The sequence below is a fragment of the Artemia sp. Qi Xiang Cuo genome, chromosome 10, assembly GCF_049724085.1.
Source record: "Artemia sp. Qi Xiang Cuo chromosome 10, ASM4972408v1, whole genome shotgun sequence".
NCBI lineage: Eukaryota > Metazoa > Arthropoda > Branchiopoda > Anostraca > Artemiidae > Artemia > Artemia sp. Qi Xiang Cuo.
Window position 1 is genome coordinate 41,145,366 of NC_142803.1, and position 22,512 is coordinate 41,167,877.

The following is a 22,512-nucleotide window of genomic DNA, read 5'->3' on the forward strand; positions in this document are numbered from 1 at the left end:
GTTGGTGATTCTAGCTCGCTAATAACTCAATAAGCAAATATACCCGGGCGCCCCCAAATGGCTGCTTTCAGCGTACAGTCAGGCAACAAACAAGCCCTGTGGCTACATTTTGCTAGATCTTAATCAGAGCACACCTGAGGATCTACGTGAAGTGACCGACATTTTCGACAATGAAATTACCGTATATCTTCCGGTGAACAGTAGAAAAAGCTATTAGTTGCCATTATGACACTGAAGAAACTACACGAACAACGGCATTTATTATCCGTTTTAAGCACTTCAACACCTCCACTCAGGAAGGCTATACTCAAACATGGTGTTGACAATGATTTCATTAATCTAATATCTGAACTTTGTTTAAATTTAACTGAGGGCAATGTACACTTGCAAGAAAGTGATAGACAACAGATAAAGCAACATCGTTCCGCTGTACGTGCCTTGGCTTGCAAAAACAGGAGAAAAATTTCAAAAAGAACACATCTCCTTCAAGCGGGCAGTAGCTTTTTTACGCTTGTACTGCCAATAAATGCAGGACTTACAAACAATTTTCTCTAGAGAATGGCTAAACCCTATAAATTGACACCATTTGAACTTGTCCTCTCGCCCGTCGAACATTTTGAAGACAATCTAAACAAATTCATTAAGGATGAGAATATTGCCGATGATAAAAAACTGCTTTTACTTCAAGATGCCTTGCGACGTGTGGACAAACATAAACCTTATCGTGAGAGACCCGCCACTGCTACCGTCACCGTTACAGATCCCTCTAAACAGGAAACATCTCCTCAAGATTCTGCAGCAGCAGCAGTGCAATCAAAGGAGAAGGAATTGAATTCAATTGTATCAAAAATTGGAAACCTATTGCCTGTGACCTATTGAAAACAGAGTAAAAGAGTATTATCATATCTCATGTTGGAAACTGATCATCAAGTTCAAGTTGACAGCACTGGGAAACGAATTTTAGTTCAGGGAAAAAGCAATAATCTTGTTGATTTAATTTGTGATATGGGGACGAATCGTAAAGGACTTTTATCATTTGACAATAATCTGCACACTTTTCTAAGTGTATCGAACTTTCCCAAAAGTCTTATTGGCAATAAGCAAATTCTAAAGAAACTAAGAGAATATAGTCCTCCAACAACGCCGACACCAACACCATTTAACAAAGAAGAAGATTCAATATTTGAAAATACTAGCAGCAGCAGCAGCAATGATTTTATAACCCCAGTGACATCTAGTCAAAAGCGAAGACGGATTGAATCACCCTCCAGTGTGCAAAAGGGGAGTGGACATTACACTACGTGTTTGCATTCAAAATGTTTGAGGTTCTGAAACATGTGTATGAAAATATTGGTGAAGCGGGAAGTTTAAGTTCCCCCAAAACCCTTTCTAAAGTTGTCTCTGACAGCACATTAAAAAAAGCAAAAGAGTATCTACAGAATGAACCGAGTTACACACTGCATCGGAATCACAGGCTTCGTGGCAAAAAATATCGACAAACTAAAGCCATTTTCCCTCTGCATATAATTCAAATGGATCTTTTAACTCTAGACGCAATTCAACGACGTCACAATGCAACCTACAAATATATTTTGTTGGCAATCAGTGTATTTAGTCGCTATGCCTATGCCATCCCATTACGGGCAAAGAGAGGTGTTGAAGTTGCTCAGGCCATTGAGAGTATTCTTGAACATGATTGCTATAGAAAAATTCAGTCGGACCGAGGTAACGAAGTGTTTAATCCCCATGTGCAAAAGGTTATACTGAAATACAATACAATACTTCATCATAGTCATAGCCCAATAAAGGCTGCATTTGTTTAACGATTAATAACAAAAATTCGTCTATTAATTTGAAGATATTGTACACAGAAAAACACATTTGCTTTTATTCGGGATTTAAATAAAATCATGCGGATATGCAACAATCGACCCCATTGATCTCAGTCCTACTCAAGCCCTCGGGAAGTTCATTGCAGTGAAAATACATTTGATGCTTTTATAAAGCAATATTCCAATGGTGAAAAAGAAAAAAAAATGTGAAGAAGAAATGCAATGTTGGTGATACTGTTCGAATTAATACAACTACCAATATTTTTGAAAAGGGGAATTATTTATGGAGCACTGAACTTTTTAAAGTGTCCAAAATCCTGGACACAGAACCCACAACATATCGATTGCGAGACACCAAAGATGATGAAAGTCTCGGCGGTTTTTATGAATATGAACTGCAAAAAGTTAGAAACACTAGTGAAATTTATCAAATTGAAAAGATATTAAAGAGTCGTACTCGTAGGGGCCAGAGACAGTTGCTTGTTCGCTGGCTAGGATACAACTCTAATTTTGATTCTTGGGTCAGTGCTAAAGATATTAACAATGCCCTATGATTTCTATGTGACTTTCATGTCCAATGTTTCTGATCCTCTTTACAATGACTTGAATAGAACAAGTGATTTTTGGAAGAAACTCTCCCCCACCATCAAATTCGATGACAATGGAAAGTATGAAGTGGCTCTTGTCGACTGTATTCTCAAAAATACCTACGACATCCTGAGAAAAGATCGTAAATATGAAATAGAAATTAGACTCTAGGATTGGCCACGACCACCCTCAGGTGATCAAAAACAAAATTCAAAAGATCAATTGGATGGATTATCCATATATTGAATTACCCTATGAGGAACTCACCTGTATGAATGATTTTTATCGTTCTATCAATAAAAGAATCTTCGCTCGTAAGAAAAGAACTTTTCATTTCAACTATTAAAAGAAAGAGGGCAAGATCTACATTAGTTATCCTATTGCCAATGAAAAGGTTACTCTCAGTGATAACCTAAAGGATGTTCTTGGCCTCAAGCTTAATATAAACAAGGGTAAAAGTGCTGGTAACACTAATTTCATTTTTGCTGACTACCCACCTGCCTTCTCCACGGACACTTGTATATTTCTCTACGCCTCATTTGTGGAAACATCCCGGGTTGGTAATTCAAATGTTCCCCTCCTACGAGTTCTTGAACGAAAAACCAATCAAGAACATATTCACCACTACAATATAAAGCATCTTCAGTATATTCCCGTAAACACATCCTTTTTGGAACTCTGTCAGTTAACACTAAGAACTGATTTAGGTGATCCCATAGCAATATCAAAAGGCTTGGCTGTGATTACATGCCATTTTCGACCCATCGTTCAACAACAAGATGTCTAATAGAAAAGTGGTATTCATTTGTCCTGATATTGACTGCTATGTTAATACTCTTGGCCCAAGACAACAGGGCAATGGAATGGACAATAACAAAGGGCGCTCGTTAATGTCTGGCTATGGTCTTGGTAGTTGGTTTGCTAAGCTTTTTCGCTCTTTACTACCTCTGGATAGAAAAAATCTTGTACCGGCTGCGACAGATTTTGCATCCTCTAGACTATAAGATTGGGGCTCTGGCAAGGATTTTAAAAAAAGTGCTACGGAAAATATTAGGTCTAGTGCGCGAACCCTTGGTGAGGTATTAAAAGGCTATGGAAAAAATTTAGAAAGGTCGAGAAACAATGCATCACTCATCAGTCTCTACTCAAATCGGATACGAAAGACATCACCATTGTCAAAGAAAAGAAGGAAAAAGACGACACGTACTTTAAACACTAGTAGAAGAAGAAGCCCCAGAAAGAGAATTGTTAGATCAAAACTAGATTTCTTTTCCTAAGATTTCCTACCTACCGCATTAGGATTCTCAACCTTCAATCACCGCCTCATTGAACATATTCAATTCAGAAAATGTTTATTTTAGTGTCAAGCATGGATACTATGAACAATTTTATCCTCAACAACCCCTTTCTGATAATGTCCACTTTCAAATTTATTCCAATGAAGACTACTTTATGGACATGTCTTCGACATTTATAGATTTACAAATGAAAGTCCGAGAATCCGATAATACAATGTCAATTCACGCCGATGGAATATCCTATAAAAATTGCATATTACATAATTTATTTCGTCAAATCAGTGTCTACATCAATGGCACGCTGGTGAGCACAAGCAACAATCTCTCGAATTATACAAGCTATATACAATTCATGCTGATGACACCTAAATTATACAAGGGATTAAGAGGTACCTCCAATGGATATGAATACATTACTACTACTGATAGTACAGATGTACTTAAAATGCTAAAACTATTGAATTACATCTAGTTGAAAAAATATATCCTGAAATAATCAATATACCCCAATGGATGCCGCCCGATATTAAAGTGGATATAAATCTGACACTTGCACCATCCAATTTCATACTGAGAAAAGAACTTGCTGCCAATCCTGATGTAAGTGTCTCCCTAACCTCGGCAACACTTCATGTACGCAAACAACAAGTCATGAGTTCTGTTGCTTTGGCAGTGGAATTCTGAGAGTCAGTGGAAATAATATTAAACTACTTGTTCCTCATACAATCACCAATCAATGTCATATTACCATGAGGTCACGCACCTTCACCGACTCATCCTTTATCAATGGCGAAATTCCGTCAAAGCTCGGTTTGGCATTTGTAAAAAGCGCTAGTGCAATAGGATCGTGGACTGGATGTCCACATAAATTTGAAATGTTTGGACTTTCATCTCTTGTGTGCAAAGTAAACGGCATCCCACTCTACAATCTATCTTTTGATAAATCCTATAGAACATTGTATGAGTTGACCACGCAAACCCTAGATCATAATTCGCAACTATTTGAAAATGGTATAACCGAAGATATGTTTGCTATAACACATGGTATCATTGTACTAGATTTGTCTGGCACGCAGGATATGAATATAATACGTATGGGGAGTGTGCGTTTAGAGTTTACATTTGCTGACCCATTGGCTGAGAATATTGCACTAATCTCACTAAATCGATATAAAACCTATTGGTAAATTACTCCCGAAGGCAGTGTTCTACTAGACTTGGCACCATGAACACCAGTCAAATAATCAATGTATTTAATATGGATCCCTAAATGTCCCAGTACAAATCCTATTGTCTGCCCTCGGTCTTTCTTGGAAAAATTCAAAGTGGAAACAATACCTTAGTTATTGTTAATAGCAGTCCGTCGACTGTGCTGACGGGTCATTGGCTGTGCATCTTTCAAACAATGAAGACTATTGAATTTTTGGTTACCTCGGCCTACCCCATACAGATTACACTCCCCACATAGTGAATTATATTGTAAGCTGAGGGACAACTGTTATTCAAAATCGGAGGAAAGTGCATGGTCCAGCAACTAAAGGCTCGGGCTTCAATGCACTACTCTATTGAGTTTGCCGATTTTGTAGCTATACTTACGAGCAGTTTCTCAACATTTATGTTGACAATCCACGTCTGAACGACTTTCTAGTGGAAAATATCCTCTCAGACCTGTACAATATAAATTTCAGTGCCCTAAGAGTAAAGTGCTTAAAAAATGTTTGTGAATTTGTTTATTAATAAAATGCATATATATACAACAATGTCTTTAAATCTTCACTTTTGATTTCTTCTTCTTCGATGTATAGGGAACTGTCGTGAACCACTAATATCGGTAAATCATTTGGATTCACTACATATTGATCTTGATTGACTGCAAAGTCAGGGTCACATTTTCTACAGTATAATGTAACTTCACTCTTGTCATATCTCTTTGTATAGTCAATGATAAATTTGCAATCATATTATTAAATTCACGAGTTTCAACCTGACTATTTGAAGCAATATCACATACAGTGTTTTCAAATGGTGAATCACATTCGGTAACTGCCAAATAAAAATCACTAGGTTTATAGTCATAATAGGCAGTTTCGTCACAACGATGAAGTAGAAACCAAATTGTCTTGTTACCCCAACAGTTGAATCGTAGACCTGGCTCCTCCTCTCAGAATAATTTAAATCCACGACGATGCCAATCTCGTAGAAATAAACTAAAATCACGTTTGGGATTCTTTCCAATCATAGCGGGGTAAGTATTCTCCCACTGATCACATTTATCATAGTGACAATTGGAGCACAGATGTCCGCTAGGGTGAGAGTCACAAATCTCCTCAAGACATGAATTACATCCTTTAATTTGTACTGCATAACCTCTATGTAAATTACTAGGATTACATAATTTGCACTTTTCACTATAGTCATCAATAATTGTACAATTCTCACATTGGGTCCAACTGCCAAGAGTGTACATGCATAGTGGACATGTATAGAAATTTTTTTTTGGTTTCCAATGTCACTTGACTCTCTCACAGCTAAAACGAAACTGATCGTCCCTGCCGACGGATAAATTGAGGGTGGAGGAATGAGAGAGGAGTAACTCTGTGACGTCACCTCTTTCAAATGGTGGGGGGAGCCATATACATTGAATCCATTGGTAATGTTTTCAAAAGTGTATCCACGATAAGATTGTACTTTGTTCTAATTAATACATCAATAAACTGAGTAAAAGCATTTGAGTCACATCGACAAAGCTTCATAAAATAGTCCAATGGGGGAGAATCAGTCTTCATTATATTGTCAAGTGTTCCCCGAGAGAATATCTTCCGTTGAAGAGATAAATCGAGAAATCCATCATGCAAAATCAAATGTTTTTCCGTAAACACAAGATTCGATCTAATTCTCTCTTTCTCAAATTTATTCATTTTTCAATCCTTTCACTCTGACTGCTGACTCTAGACTGACCATGAATCGTTAGCCCTAGCATTCTAACCTGACAAAAAGAAAGGGAACATTTGCGATTTCGAAACAACTTTATTGAATAATTACAACAATAATACTAAGCATGTACAATTAGCGATACAGTTTATTGTCTTCGATATGTTTCACCAATGCACTTAAAGCACATTGAAGTCTATTCACATGTGCTATATCAACTTTTTCAGCGAAACATAATTGATCCTCCATTTTAAATTTGCTCAAGAATATTACATATCTTGCATATACTTTATCCCATTCCAGACAAAGTCGTGATCCTCTTGTGATTTCCACCGCAATGTTTGGTGCTCTTGTATTATTGCTACCAAATCCACTATCAACTTCTAATAGGGTAAACATTCCACTCATCATCAGCACAAATATATCCAAATGAGTAAAGTCAAACTGTTCTTCTCACTCCTTTGAATTCTATTCACAGACTAATAAAAAAACTATAGCAAAAATCCTTTCCTTATATTCTCTGCAATCCTCTCCCGCTATTTTGTAACCAGCCCTCTTTTTGGCTTAGATGGATATGTAACCGACTCTCTGATTGGCTTAGAAGCAGGCAAGTACTTCCTGTTTCCCATTCCTTGATCAAAACATTCTCCCCACCGATTACGCAATCAATTTCTCAGAAATTCTCTACCCTTCGTGGATCGATAATCCTTGAATAAATTATAACCTGTCGGCGTTAAACCAAATTGTAGATGGCAGCACATGTGTTCTCGTGGGAGTCGATAGGTCATCCCTACTTATATTTGGAATCAGCATAATAAGCAAATTCTTCTGGTATATTTATTGATATCAAAATTCCCTTTCTTAGAGTTTCAGTTACTATTGAACCGTATCGCTCCTTACTTACAGTTCGTTACCACAAACGTAAGAAAATTGAAAGTCACAAATCTAATTTTCCCAAAAAAACTGCGTGTTTCTTTCCCAAAAACTTCATTGGTATTTCAGTTTTTTCAGGTTGTGACAAATAAAAAATATCACGTTCGAATATACCAGGTTATTGAAAGTCATCCATTAGTATCATGGTCATGTTAAAAATAGAAAACACAAGTTTTATGCTCATGTATGGGAGCTATTAGAAACTGTGCCAGAAGTGCCAAATACGAACAAGAAAGATCATGAAAGGGCTTTGATTAGACGAAACTGATCGAATGGCATCACTTTCAGCTAATCAGAGGCCTTTTCCATTGACGCAAAGTTATTGAAAGGGAAAGTGGTGGTTTATTCCGTCAAAGCATTGCTGAGAGCCAATGAAAACCAGTCTTTATCGAGTAAAATCAGAATTTAAGCTTCGAAGCCTTCTAATGCCTTGGTAGAAAGAGTCATAGTCTTAATTTTTTGGGGAAGTCTCTTTGACACTGACTATATGGCCAATATATTTCATTTGAATCTAGATGGCTACGTAACGTAGATGGGGCGGAAAAGTGGCATGCACCTCTGAAGACCTGCTTCCTTAGCCCGTTTGCTAAAGGTCCTTACCCCATGAGTTGCAAGCACATCTGGGAATTCTCGTGCAAAAGAAAGATAAAGGGTCTCGCCTCTAAAAAATACTTATTTTATCCCCTATTGGTCCAAGCTACTTAACCGAAAAGCTTAAAACCAGTTTAAAGAAGAAAAAAACTGGCTAACTTTTTGCTGAAAAAATTGGCCTTGAGGTTGGTAGTGGAAGGACAAGTGACCCATTGTGTATCTCGAATCGTAAAGATTGAATATCCTTGAATAGTTCCGGTTAAAACAAGGTGCAACATGCATACCATTCTGCCAAAAAGTTAACAGCGTGGAGGGGGGCTAGGGGTGTTAGGGGAAACATTGGCTCACTTTGGTTCTCTAATCATACAGTTTTAAAAGAATTTTTGAGGGATCCCTGACCTAAAGGGTGCAACTTACCCTTCTAAGGATGGGGTGGGCCCACTTACTGACTTCAAAGATAGATACTTGACGGATTTAGTCGTACCTAACTGAGCCATTAATCGATGGAAGCCACTTGCTATGTGCCGACGACATTCTTCTTTTAGCTGACAATCTTGGAGCACTCCAGAACGCCGTTGATGTCGTTTGCTTCGGACTAAATGAAATTGGTCTTTCAGTTGCTACTTCCGAAACAGAGTTTCTTGTCTTTGTTCCGGAGACCACGTCCAATGATACAATCCAAAGTGGTCCAGCTGCAACCTCATCTTCCAGTTGACTTAGATATTTAGGGCTTCCATTTGGAAAATCAATTACGTTCATAAAACAGTTTATAGTTGATTCTTTGAAAAAAAATTATGAAACTCTTTCGGTTTTCTCACCAGGGTAAAGGGCCAATTTGATAAGAGAACCCTTAATCGGCTACATAACGCGTTTTTCGCACCACATGTGTTGTTTTTACACCTTTTTGAAAACTTTACTCCGCCTCTGAATTAAAGCAAATGCGATCATTGTTCTTTAAGTTCTGCAAGTATTTTCACACTATTCCTATTTGGACCCGTAATAGTTGCATTTCCCGACGGTGCGATGTTTTTGAGATTTGTCAAAAAATGGAGGAATTGTCACCTAGATTTGGTGACCGCTGCTATAGAATTGTCGATTTCCCACTGATCTATCTGCTGTCAAGTGCTTAGTGTCGTAAGTCGAAAAGTCTCATGGTATTTGACACATGACTGCTTAAAAGATATGTTGTCAGTAATTGTGCTTAATTTTTGTCAGTGTCCTTTTCGTTTTCTTTTTTTTTCGGACTTGGCTTGTTTTTTTTTGTTTTTTGTTGTTGTTCTTTTGCGTACTTAGAACTTAACTCGTTTCCACATTGTCTATAAGAAATCTGCAGCTTGGACATGGACATGGACCGAGAATTGTTTCTGCATCAAATTAGGAGCTAGTTTCCTTTGCACAGGTTTAACAACATCCCGCATCTTTAACTTAAGCTGACCCAAGTCCAAGTAAGGACTTAGATAATTTTTGCTTTGAGTCAAGCTATAGCTTGGTTTTGTACCGATTCAATATTTATCTCGTTTTTGCGTCAGTCAGTTCATAGCTTGGGCTTGAATCAATTTTGCACTGAGTCAGTCCTTAGCTTGTTTGTGCATCGCGTCACCAAAATTCAGCAGTTTGGGCTTAGCTCGTTTTAGAGCAAGTCTGGGGCTGGTTGGAAACTCAAATTGGAAACTTGTTTTGAAGCTTGTCAGGGATATGACCGGAAAAACCCAATGCTCTGAGACTTGCTTGATATTTCAAATATTTGGATTCTGAATGGACATACTGTACATATCTTTTTTATATAAATAATCCTTGCATACTCCTTGTTTTTTGCTTACTTTTGGCTGTTTACTGTTGCTTTTGGAGCTCTTTTAACTTTATGAATGCTATAATGATTAACCAAACGAAATAAATGGGACTTTAGTGTCACTATCGTGAATTCATTTAAAGAAGATTGTAACCAAAAATTAATCATTTTGATATTCCGAATGTTTGTCTTTAAAACGGTAATAGTTAGGCTCAAAGATTACAATCATTATCTCCAGACTGATCTCAAATTGACGTGTAGCAAAAAGATGGAAAAGTTGTAGTATAATTTCTACTAATGAATAGCTAACCATTTGCCTCTTATTTGAATAGAATGAAAAATTTAATTACAAAATATGTCGTGACGACCAAAACCAAAACGACATTAACCGTAAAATTTTAATAATTTCACAAAAAAAAGAAAAAGTATTTTCCTTAGTTCCCACATGCTGCGATTTGATTTGAGCTCCACATTTAATCTGCAAAGAACGCACAAAAATACTCTGATAATTGCAGGCATAATGCGGAGAAATCGCAATTACCTTCACTTTATCCTGGTTGCTGCGATAGCGACAACCTATTAAAAGACGAACACGGCCCATAGTAACCGAACAAATAGACTGAAATCCCTTTTGGAAGAGTCGGATAGAAACAAAAAGTAGACCACTGGAATTACCTTGGACGAAAACCCTATCCAGGATCCTTACAGTCCACTGGCTTGCACAACAAGGAAAATCCATTGGCTTGAAAAACAAGGATAGTCACTTTTTTTTGCATAGGAACATCTTTTTTTCTTTTTTCCATTTTTTCCTCCGCCGCTAGCGGAGCAGTCGAATATCATGGAGAGCTGTTTAAGGGCTCAATTTAAAAGAAATTGCTAAATCTACTCGCCTTTGTCATTAAAAAAAATATTTAAAAGAAAATCCATCTCTGACAAAAAAACTGCATTTTTGTTTACAAGATGACGATTGATGTCATAACCGTAGTTTATAACTATAAATGACGTAGAAAGTAAAAACTATATATGATGATAGTTACAATGACGGCCAATTAATACACTAAAATCAAACTTAAGGTCAACAATGCTTAGCTGCAATCAGACAAAAGACGAATGCGGCCCATAGTAACCAAAATGAATAGTTTGAAATACCTAAGACAGCCGCCCGACCGAAACAAAAAGTACACCATTGGAATCGCCTCGGCCGAAAACCCTAACCAGGAAACTCACAGTCCCTTGGTTTGAAAAACAAGGAAAATAATATTTTTGCATGGGAAGCATTTTTTTTTCTTTTTTCTATTTTTTCTTTGGAGCTAGTGGGGCACTGGTATGGGCGCTCATAAGGGGGAAGAGGGGGCGCCAGCCCCCCTGGCCGAGTAACACTGCCTTATATTTTTATTTCGTTATAAGTGTATGACCAAGCCAGGTCATAAGGAGACATGTTAAGAAAACAATTCTTAATATGTAATTAAAACAAATGTGCATTGTCAGTTTAAGATACATATGCTGATATTTATTCCTTAAAATCGTAATTAATTTGATTTCTTAAAGTTATAAAAGTGAAAACATTTAAAAGAATTTTTTCCTTACAAGTACAAATTATATTCTGACTTTTAGAAAGCATAGGGTTTAGAACCCTACTCAGATTAATTTCTGCTCGTTTTGAGTTTGACTTATTTTAATATTTTCTTTCAAATATATTCACAAAAACTCTTTTAAGTGTTTTCAGTTTTATAACTTTAAGAAATCAAAAATTAATTAAGATTTTAATGAATAAATATCAGCATATGTATATTAAACTGACAATGCACATTTTTTTCTGTTAATTCATTTGAATTTTTTTCAGTAAAGAACAAATTATATTCTGACTGTTAGAAAGCATAGGGCTTAGAACCCTACCCAGATTAATTTCTGCTCGTTTTGAATTTGACTTATTTTAATTTCTTTTTGTTTTTGGTTTCCTTTATTTATTCATACTGATTTGTGGTAGTTGTGTGCTTGGTAGACTATTTTATTCTATTTTTGTTCATATTTAGTTTAATGGAGTTCTTTACTTTTTTTTGAAAAAACTATTTTGTGCAAAAAGTTTTTTTTGATTAATTTCTGTTCGTTTTATATTGACATAGTCTTTTTCAGGGGGAAAGACTGAGCCTCTTCAAAATTTTAACAACCATCGCTTCCATAAAAACCTTAAATACCCCCTGGGCATAACTTACAACCCTTGCCCCTGATCTAAAAGAAAGGGCGCTAGCCCTTACAATTTCCAATCGGATGAGCCCTTTTTGAAGTTTCTACAGCATCGCTTTCTATAAAAACCTTATATCCCCCCCCCCAGGTCAGAGCTTGCAACTCTTGCCCTGAGGGTTGTGGGGGGGATGGGGTTGTCATCCTTAAAGACCTATATTCCAAAACTTTCAACTACGTTGAACAAAATGGATATCTAAAAGTTTTGACTGTATGTGTTTGGGTAAAAGGTGGGCGTGAGAGGGGGGTTGGTTGCCCTCAAATCACTATCGACTATTAAAAAGGGTACTATCCCTTTGAATTTCCAATCAAATGAGCCTTTTTCGAAGATTCTACGACAAAGCTTTCAATAAAAACCTTAAATGCCCCTCAGGGCATAACTTATAACCCTTGCCCTGAAGACTGTGGGGGATTGTCCTGCTCAAAGATATAATTTCCAGAACTTTCAACTGCGTTGAACGAAATGGCTATCTCAAAATTTTGATTGTATGTGTTTGGGTAAAAGGTGGGCGTGAGAGGGGGGTTGGTTGCCCTCAAATCACTATCGACTATTAAAAAGGGTACTATCCCTTTGAATTTCCAATCAAATGAGCCTTTTTCGAAGATTCTACGACAAAGCTTTCAATAAAAACCTTAAATTCCACCCAGGGTTTAACTTATAATGCTTTCCCCGAAGACTGTGGGGGAGTGCTTTGCTCAAAGATATTATTTCCAGACTTTTCAATTACGTTGAACGAAATGGCTACCTTATACTTTTGTGCGCGTATGACTTGGGGAACGGGGGACGTGTTAGGGGTGTTAGTTGCCTTCCAATCACTTTCGACAATTAAAAAGGGCACTAGCATTTCAATTTCCAATCGAATGAGCCCTTTTTGAAGTTTCTGCGCTTTCTATAAAAAGCTTATATCCCCCCAGAGCATAACTTACAACACTTGCCCTAAGGGCTGTACGGGGGTTGTCATCCTCAAAGACCTAATTTCCAGAACTTTCAACTTCATTGAACAAAATCTCAAAATTTCGATGTAATGTATTTGGGGAAAAGGTGGGCGTCATAGGGGGGGGGGGGGTTAGTTGCCCTCCAATCACTTTCGACTATTAAAAAGGGCACTAATCCTTTGAATTTCCAATCGAATGAGCTCTATTGGGAGTTGGTAGCCACCAATATTATACCGGTTAGCCACGATGCCACCAGTATTGGTGTGGTAAAGTACGGGTGTCACCACTTATTGGTGCAAAATGGTGCTACACCACTTACTGGTGGGAAAAGCCCCTGGTGGCACCAAAATATTATAGTAGGATGTCCGCGCCTACCACACCGGTTCTGTAAATATAGGGTGTGCTAGTACCCAATTTACAATATACCCTGCCTCAGGGTATGATAACGTGATCCAGCGGTCTAATAGCCGACCTCTAAGGCCCAAGGGTGTACCGAAACCCGGGTCACCACTAAAAATCTCTAACTATCTCCTTGGAGGTAACGAACCCCTCTGTCAATATAATAATGACAGCGTCTCGTAACTCTGTTCCTACCCTGTCTGGGTTCCTGGAAAATTAGTGTACAGTTGTAGAAAATACCTTACTTGTAATCTTCCAAAGGTCACATAAAACAAAAAGAATAGGCTTCTCCAAACGGGGTCTAAATGCAGACTAACTGATAAATTTACTCTGTACGGCAACTTTTCATAGAGTTGGACTTTCACGTGGCCTAGCCAATCCTCTCAATCCACATTCAAAACCCATTCTAATTTTTGTTGGCTTTATCTTTTAATGGCTCAGACCCGGAAGTCGAAAATAGAATTTAGTTTAAAGCTTACTTATTGGTAAAGAATCTAGCTTAGCAACCAGATTTCAACTTATGATTAAAAATTATCTTATAGGCAAATGTAATTACAGAAAAGAAAATGGGTCATTTATCTGAAAAGAAAAGATACAGGGGTGGAACCCCAACAAGCCCTTTTTGAAGTTTCTACGACAAAGCTTTCTATAAAAACCTTATGCCCCCCAGGCATAACTTACAACCGTTACCCCGAGGGCTCCTCGAAGTGTCCTTCTCAAAAACATAATTTCTATCTGGAAATCAACTACGCTGAACAAAATTGCTATCTCAAAATTTGATTGGATGTGTTTGAGGAAATGGTGGGCATGGAAGGGGTGTTAGTTGCCTTCCTATCGCTTTCGACTATTAAAAGGGACACTAGCCATTCGAATTTCAACCGAATGAGCCCTTTTCGAAGTTTTTACGACAATTCGTTCGATACGAAGTGCCCTGGTCTAAGAAAAAATAAATAAATAATACATTGTGCCAACATCGTTTTTTACTTAGGCAGCGCGATTGCACTGCCTATGATATGCAAAATTATCCTAGTTAACATATTTTCCGGGTGGGGGGAGAACCTTTATCCTCATTATTTTCACTGTTGTACAATTTTTTTTAAACAAAATTGTGAAAAATAAACAGATTTCACTGCATTTTCCCGTTTTCATATAGTTGATATATGAAAGTTAAAAACCATTACTACCCTCTACCAAAAGATACAAATAGACAAATATTCATACATTTAGGTTAGGCTAGTTTAAATTAGCTAGATGATTCTTGGGTGTTTGTATTATAAACGATTTTCAAGACTTGGAGAGTAGGCATAAAAATGAAAAATGTGATCGAAAAACTAGAAAAAGAAGGAAAATAATAATTTAAGGATAAAAATGCATATTATGAAGTAAGAATTGTTTTCTTAACATGTCCCCTTATGACCTGGTGTGGTCATACAGTTATGGCTTTATTTTTTTGTTTTGAGATTTCTATTATACAACTAGACCCCGGTGCCGTGCCGATAAGGGAAGGTCGGCGGCGGTGGGGGCAAAAAATAGCAGCATTGGCACGCCAATGGCGCGATCATTGTTGACCAAAACATTTTTAGACATTACTAGACACCTCCTAATAATTACACCTCCAGTGGTTGTATGACAAACAATGAAACACATTAATTATCCTCGATGTTAAATTCAGACTTTAACAGTTAGGAACTCGAGAATTTTCACAACCTACCGTTTCGAGTAACACATTTATGTCACGGAATCAAAACCTCAACATTTATAAGCACCTGCCTAAGGCAAGGACTCAAGAAATATTGATTCTTTGCTGTACCAAAGTGTCTTGAAATAGAGAGGTCCTTAGATCCCAAGTTCCTATATGGAATTTAATATGGTGTCTGTTCAAAAGACAAGCGTCTATTCAATGGATGTGCTACAAGAACTAGAACTGAATAAAAACTCACCCTGGGTTTCAGGCGAGTCCCCAGGGGGGGGGGGTTTGCCCCTCCTCGGGATGCCCCTGAAACCTGAAACGCCAGCTGAGGCAGTGGCAGCACTACAACACTTCGGAGGCAGTTGACCAGGTCTCTCGTCAGCGGCGTTCGAGCATAACGCATTCGGTGTTCGAGTCTCCTGGGAGCATAATGAATTCATGCAAATTATTTGTGTGCACACTTTTTTGTTTAATTTTGAAAACCGCACTTGATTTCTAAGCAGGAAAATCGAAATCCTTAACCACACGAGGAATAAAAATCGACAACATTGCGGTTGACGCAATTGAGAATTGGCTCAAATTAATTCAAAGTCAGCAGAACGCGGCCGCCAGCTTGGCTGCGACGGCGTTATGACACTTCGGTGGCAGTTGACTGGAACTCTCGTCGGCGGCGTTTAATGCATGCGCCGGCACGGCGCCAGGGTCGATATCCAACATTGGAAGTGCCGATTAGACCTGGTAAGCTCCCCTCCTAAATTCAACTTATGGGCGCCAATGGGTAGTGGAACATCATAAAGGGATATCTAAGGGTTCATTTTAAAGGAAATTGCTACATCCAGAGCCTTTTGTAATTAACAACAACAATATTTAAATTAAAATCAATTTTTGACAAAAAAACTGCATTCTCGTATACAAGACGATGAATGGTGTCATAACCATAGGCTAAAACCATAAGTGACATAAAAAGCAAAACTGTATTATGACGCAAATTATAATTACGTCAGTACAGTCAGTATATGCATCCGTCATACCATGACAAGTTAATATATCACAAGCATTTTTTTAAGTTGCTTCTCTGGGGTGCGGTGTCATATTTGACTGATTTCTGCCTGATTCCCTGTGGTTCGTCTTTTATTATTCTAACTAAGAAAAAGCAATAGGCTTTTTACTGTGTGTAATTATCTCTTAAAAAAAGCGTCTCGTCAGACATCTCAAGAGGAAAATTTTTATAGTAAATTTAACTCACAATAGTGGAAAATGATACGTCCTTTAAACAACAATAAAAGTTTGTCCAACAGCCCTGGCCATCAAACGTGACAAGACGTATAAAAAAATCTGAGGCTGACAAATGTCAACCGGTTCCACCTCTGGTTGATGGAGTCAATGGAAATATTGAGGTTCTTGGCTTTAATACAAGACTACGAAAGGCTTTCTTGAACGCAATTATGTTGTGTGGCAAGCCCCCTCGAGAAGCTACGAACACGCAATAGCGGGTGCATGAACTGAAAGAAAAGTCTGAGCGCCATTTTAGATCTTATGTATCATTCTTCATGCGTCATCTTTATGAACCTGGTAACGAATCTGCTGAAACGTTTTCAGATGGTGTTCCTCGTGAAGGAATTAGCGGAAAATATGTTTTAGCACGAATTGGTGTCATGGCGCTCGTCAGAAAGAAAGTCCTCGGATTTGAGCTCATTAATGACTATTATAGTATGCCTGAACTCGTCACGAATAATTTAGTTGCAGTTAAAGCAACAGAAGCCAGCTCTGGTACTAGTGCTCCCAAATTCCTTCTAGATCTCCCTCTGCTCAAACATCAGCTCCAGCGCAACTGAAGACAAAGCTTAAAGTGGAATCAGAAGAACCCATTGATGAATCGGAAGAGCATATGGATGAAGACACCGAAGAGTCTAAGAATGAAAAAAAGGAGAGTCTAAGAGAGAAGAAAGTGAAGAGGCTAAAAAAGAGAAAAGTGATGAGCCCGTGGAAGCTGACAAGTCTAAGTCGAAGAAGGAGATACAACTTAAGATGGAGAGCAAAACTGTACCTACTGAGAAATCTGCTGCTGTTAAAATACAAGACGGGACAAAGGAAGACGATTTAAGACAAGGAAATGTAGAGCAAAAAGAGCCAGGGCTAACTGCAAAAGCAGAATCGACACCGCATACTCTCGCTCCACCGACACCATCCACTCCCAATCCATCAACACTGTCTACTCCCACTCTGCCAACATCCTCAAACGAGAACAGAAATGAAGAGGAAACAGAAGGGAAAACAAAAGTAGTAGAAGGAACCCCAAAGTGTTTGAGAAGGGTGATTGATATTGGAAGCAAAAAGGAGAATAAAAATTTCATGTTCAATATTACATATGGAGGCTTCACAGAACTGCATACTCTTTGGCAAAATCAGGAAAAAGCTGCTGTGCCCAAAAGGACATATGAGATATGACATCGTCGTCACGATTATTGGCTATTGGCTGGTGGTGTCACTCATGGTTATAGTCGTTGACAAGACATCCAAAATGATAAATGCTTCAACATAATAAATGAGCCATTCAAGACTGATACTGGCAAAGAAAACTTCTTTGAAATCAAGAATAAGTTTTTGGCAAGGCGCTTTAAGCTGCTTGAGCAAGCGCTAGCAATAAAAGGGCAATTGTGGCGTGTTGCTCAGTGGTCACTCGCTCAAGAGTCAGGAAATATGGCAATGACTTTCAAAGCTCATTTTTCTCACACCAAATGCCTTGCTCAGTCTCATTCAACATCTGTCCAATGTAAGTTTCGCGGGTAACAAACCAGAAAACACTGGTCTTCATAAGGTTCTCAATCAACTGGAAGAACTTGTATCTGACATGAAATCCGATGTTTCTAGACTTTCCGCAAGTCTTGTATGATTGCCAAATTTGCCCGCGACCGAGTCAATGAATTTTTGAATTAAAATAAAGTTGCCATCAATCCATGGCTAATTGGAGAAAAAGCCAAGACTGATAGTCTGAGTGGAGAGACACAGCTGACATAAGCCTTTTTCAGGAATGTATAAAAATGATGTCGTTTTCACTTGTTGATGGATAGTCTATCATCCATCGATCCAACTTAGGGCAGAACTAAGGTAGATAGTCATAGAGCTTTAGGGAAGATCGATATTTCTGGGTTGTACGCTTACGCTTGCCTTGTACGCTTGTGTATCTCCGAAAGATCCATCCTGTCAAGACTTTCTGATGGAGCAAACAAACAACCACAACAGCAACAAGAACAACTTAGTCCTTCAGTGAACATGTTTCCAGCCTCCGTGAACAATGGTCACTTTCCTTGTCCTTTTGGAAGTATCGATATTAGGCCTACCAGCTTTAATCCTCAATACACGACACCTGGACAAAATGCCCCCCAAGCAGTATCCTCTGGGACTCGGCCACCTGCCACTGCAGAAATGAAGGGAAAATTGCCAATTTTGTTTCAAGATTGTGTTCTGTATTTGGTTTTTGCGTAGCTTTTTTATTTCTAGATTAATAAGACCCTTAATAAATTCTTTTTACTTAAAAAAAGGAAATCATTTATCTATAATTTTTTGCCAAAACGAAATTTTGCAGGGGATGGAAACAGCAGAGTTTACCGCACCAATAGGGGGCAACCCTGGATAAGCGAAGTTTATCAAGGATAGCCAGAAACATCCCAACCGCGAAAGATTTTTATAAAGAATGTAAGATATCAATTTGAGCATAAATCTTATCAGAGACTAAGACCTATCCAAATATTGATTGTTTGTGAAAAATAAAAGTCGTAAGGAAAATAGCCCAAAAATCACAAAGGAAAACACAGATCTGTTGAAACTACTAAAAAGTCAACCAAATTCAAAAAAAGCTTGAAGAAATCTTCTAAAGGTATGGGTTAAAATAGATAATACAACTTTCAAATGACATCTTTAAAGTAGTAATCAGTAGGGATCTGTTGATTAAAACGAAGTATAAGGACTGTGGCAAAATTGTAACCAATGATGTCAGTTGCGGGGATTTACTCCACACGAAATTTAATAGAAATAATCAGTCTTTTAATACAATCTATTTTTAATAATTAGCAAGTCGCTTGATTCCTGAGCACGATTTCTCGCGTACATGGCAAAATCTCGACGCATGCAGATTTGGCTCTTTCCATAAAAATACTGTATTTGCGCAGTATTTGGGAATTAAGGGTGTAAGTTATTCACTTGAAAGTATTTATAAATGAATTTGAATTTTTAGAATATCTCGCCGTGAAACTGAATAACATAGCTTCATTTTTGTGTGTTCCACGTAAATGCTGTATTTCCTGGTTGAAGTGATAATAGCAACATAGTAAAGAGCAAACCACGATCCCTAGTAGCTAAAAGTTTAAAAACACCTTCTGGAACAAAACCATCTAGAGAGCTGACATTGCCATTTGAAAACTTTATAGTAAGAGTTTATTGTGAAAACTAACTTTTGGGAATTTCGAAAAGGAGCCTAAAACCCCCCGCAAATGGCGTAATATCGAAAAGAATAGTGCATCACTGGAATAACTATAGCCAAAATTCCTTGAAAGGAGAATTAGAGCACCCTTTCCCCCTTCTCACCACTTTGAATAATAAGGTTGCAGCGAAAACTGTAACCTTTAAAGATTTAACCACGCCTTTGGTAAACTAGAGCTTAAAAACTCGTTTGACAAAAAAAAACTGTCAAAGTGAGAACAAATTGCTTTGGTTCCAATGCAGAAAAAAAAATTAGAAAAATTAGGGTTTCCTTAAAAAGTGGTTCAACAAAGGGTAGGATAGAACCAATTCCCTGACCACTTCAGGTGCGGTCGCATAAACTTAGGAGGGGGCTTATTCGATTGGAAACTGAAACTGGAGAGATAAAACGAAAGTAAAACAAAAGACACTTAAAGCAACACTAAAATGTTTCTCGCAACTTCCGAGTTTTCAATTTATATGTTTCGGGAATTAATACGGCTTAAAATACCATGGTCCTTGATAACAGTAGAAACAAAAAGTAACAAATTCTCAGTTTTCCCACTCTCCTTTAACACACTGTCATGTAACACACTTCATTTAACACACTGTCGTTTGAATTGCCAAAGTCAAAATGTTACAAAAGCTACAAAAATTGTAAAACAGCAACAGCTATAGACCTACCCCAAAACAGAACAATCCAAAATACAAAAAAAAAGAAACTTACAAAAGCTGTCATATGCATAAGGTTTCCCATTTTTGCAATAAGGTCTCCTTTAAACAAAGAATAATACAGCGTGCCTTGATAAAAATCTCCAGCATTTAGGAAAAGTGTATTATTCCTATTTAACAGCTCTTTCACTTTAGTCATCAGGCGCGGCAAACCTCCATAGCAGGCGTTTGCTTCCTCTTCAGCTGAAGAACACGTCAGCCCATTTGTGTTAAATAGATCAAAATGAGCATGAATATCGTTGACGTGAACAACGTTTAGAACAAAGTCTTCCTGACCGAATACGATAGTAACGAATAACAAAAATGTTAGCTTTCCCAGTAACATTTTCTGCAAAATAGAATTAATAATTAAGATACCGTCACTCGTCTAGAAGTCGTATCTGAAATTTTCAAACTTTTGAGATGGCAGCCAAAAACCACTTACTAAGTTGTTCTCTATGGGAAAATGAGTCGGGTTGTATATTTTTAGACACACTTTAATTCTCCTGATTTACATTCTTTAACTGATAACCTTAGCAAGCAGTTTTTTGGTAAATAGCCAGCGTCGTCCGCTTCTTACTGGCAAAAACACCGCCTCACGAGTCACGGCCCCAAAATAGCCAGTGTCGTCCGCTTCTTACTGGCAAAAACACCGCCTCACGAGTCACGGCCCCAAAAGACCCTCTTATACATGAGCATAAGCTATTTGTCGCTGTAGAGAGAGAGGCCCATAACGCTGTGGAAAGCGGATAAATGGGGAATTTTTTAAGAACGTAATCATGGAAAAAAGAAGGAAAGTAAAAAAAATTACTGAAAACATATCTGTTAAAGAGTGTAAAATTGGAGAGTGCTTGTAAAATGGCTGCTCTTCAAATGTAAACTATCTTGCCAGCATAGGTGGTTTTAGGAGATGACAGAGGGGGTATTTGTCCCGGGACAGAAATTTTAAGGGCGCAAAACTTCAAATAAATAATCTAAATTAAAAAATGATAAGGTTATAATCATTTTGTGATTTTTGAAATTTTATTTTCATTAAAATAAAGTAGAGGGCTCAGTTAATAAAAGAAAATAATTAACAAACTATTAATTAATTAATAAAATTAAAATAAACCAAAAAGTAATTAAATAATTATAATTAGATAACCAAATAATAGTTAAAAATTAAATTATTCAATAATTAACCAATTGAAAATAATTTTTTTAATGAATATTTTTTTTTAATTTGGCCTGAAAATTTTTTGGGAGGCAGGAGAGAGGGTTAGGGCTAATCAAGATTTGTCCACGGCATTAAGAGAGGCCAGAACCGCCACTGCTTGCCATCTTCATCTCTTCATGGCCTATGTATTTGTCAGCTCAACTTGAAAAACATGTAAATTACCGATGATGTTTCTCTTCTGTTTCTTCAAGAAAGTTAGGCAACTACAAACTTTTGTTTCTTTGTAGTAAATACGAGTGTGTGTCTTGTAAGTAACATATCGTGAAGGTCAGTACTAGATAATCCAAAAATTTAGAATTTACGAGAAAAGTAAAAAAAAACTACTGTGGGTTTTAAAAACCAAGCATTTTTCACTTAGATACCCTTTTTTGGTGTATTTCTGCAAGTATTTGGATAGGTAGGTTCCCACTACAACTAGGTTAATAAAACCGTAGAGAAGTAAAAACGAAACGCGAAAATTTGCTAGAAATTAATTTCCAAAAATACTATCATCTTCAGAGTGATTTTTGCAGGGCTCTTTTCGTGGATCAGTGTATTCATGTTATGAATTTAGTTTGTTTTTTCTGTTTCTTTACTGAAAGATCTTCGCTCCATCCTAATGTTTTTGTACCGGGACTAGAGTTGATCCCTTCTGCATTTATCAAAATTTAGCTGAAAATGAATATAAAGTCATTATGCAAATCAACTTATAAATTTTAACAAGGATTTTATAGAGTTGACAAGTCATTCCATGTAGATTTGTTATTGTGTCTGTTCGTACCTAGGGTTTTATAAAGAAGTTACACTGTGTGTTCTTTTCCATGCTAGCTTGCTTCTTTTTTTCTTTTCTTTGTTTCATTCAATGTTTTATGTAACTTAATTTGTTTTAGTGTGTCATGGGTTACCCGGGCAAGCTTTAG

At 37.4% G+C, this 22,512-nt stretch overlaps 1 protein-coding gene across 1 annotated transcript in view; it reads right to left on the reverse strand.

Annotated features, from left to right (window-relative positions):
* Positions 1-22,512, reverse strand: part of LOC148947770 (snake venom 5'-nucleotidase-like) — an 82,774-nt gene that overhangs the window by 57,686 nt on the left and 2,576 nt on the right. The window contains exon 2 of the mRNA XM_089095423.1: positions 20,414-20,746. Coding sequence (XP_088951549.1) covers positions 20,414-20,743 — 330 coding nt within the window. The 5' untranslated portion in view covers positions 20,744-20,746. The remainder of the gene's footprint in view (positions 1-20,413; positions 20,747-22,512) is intronic.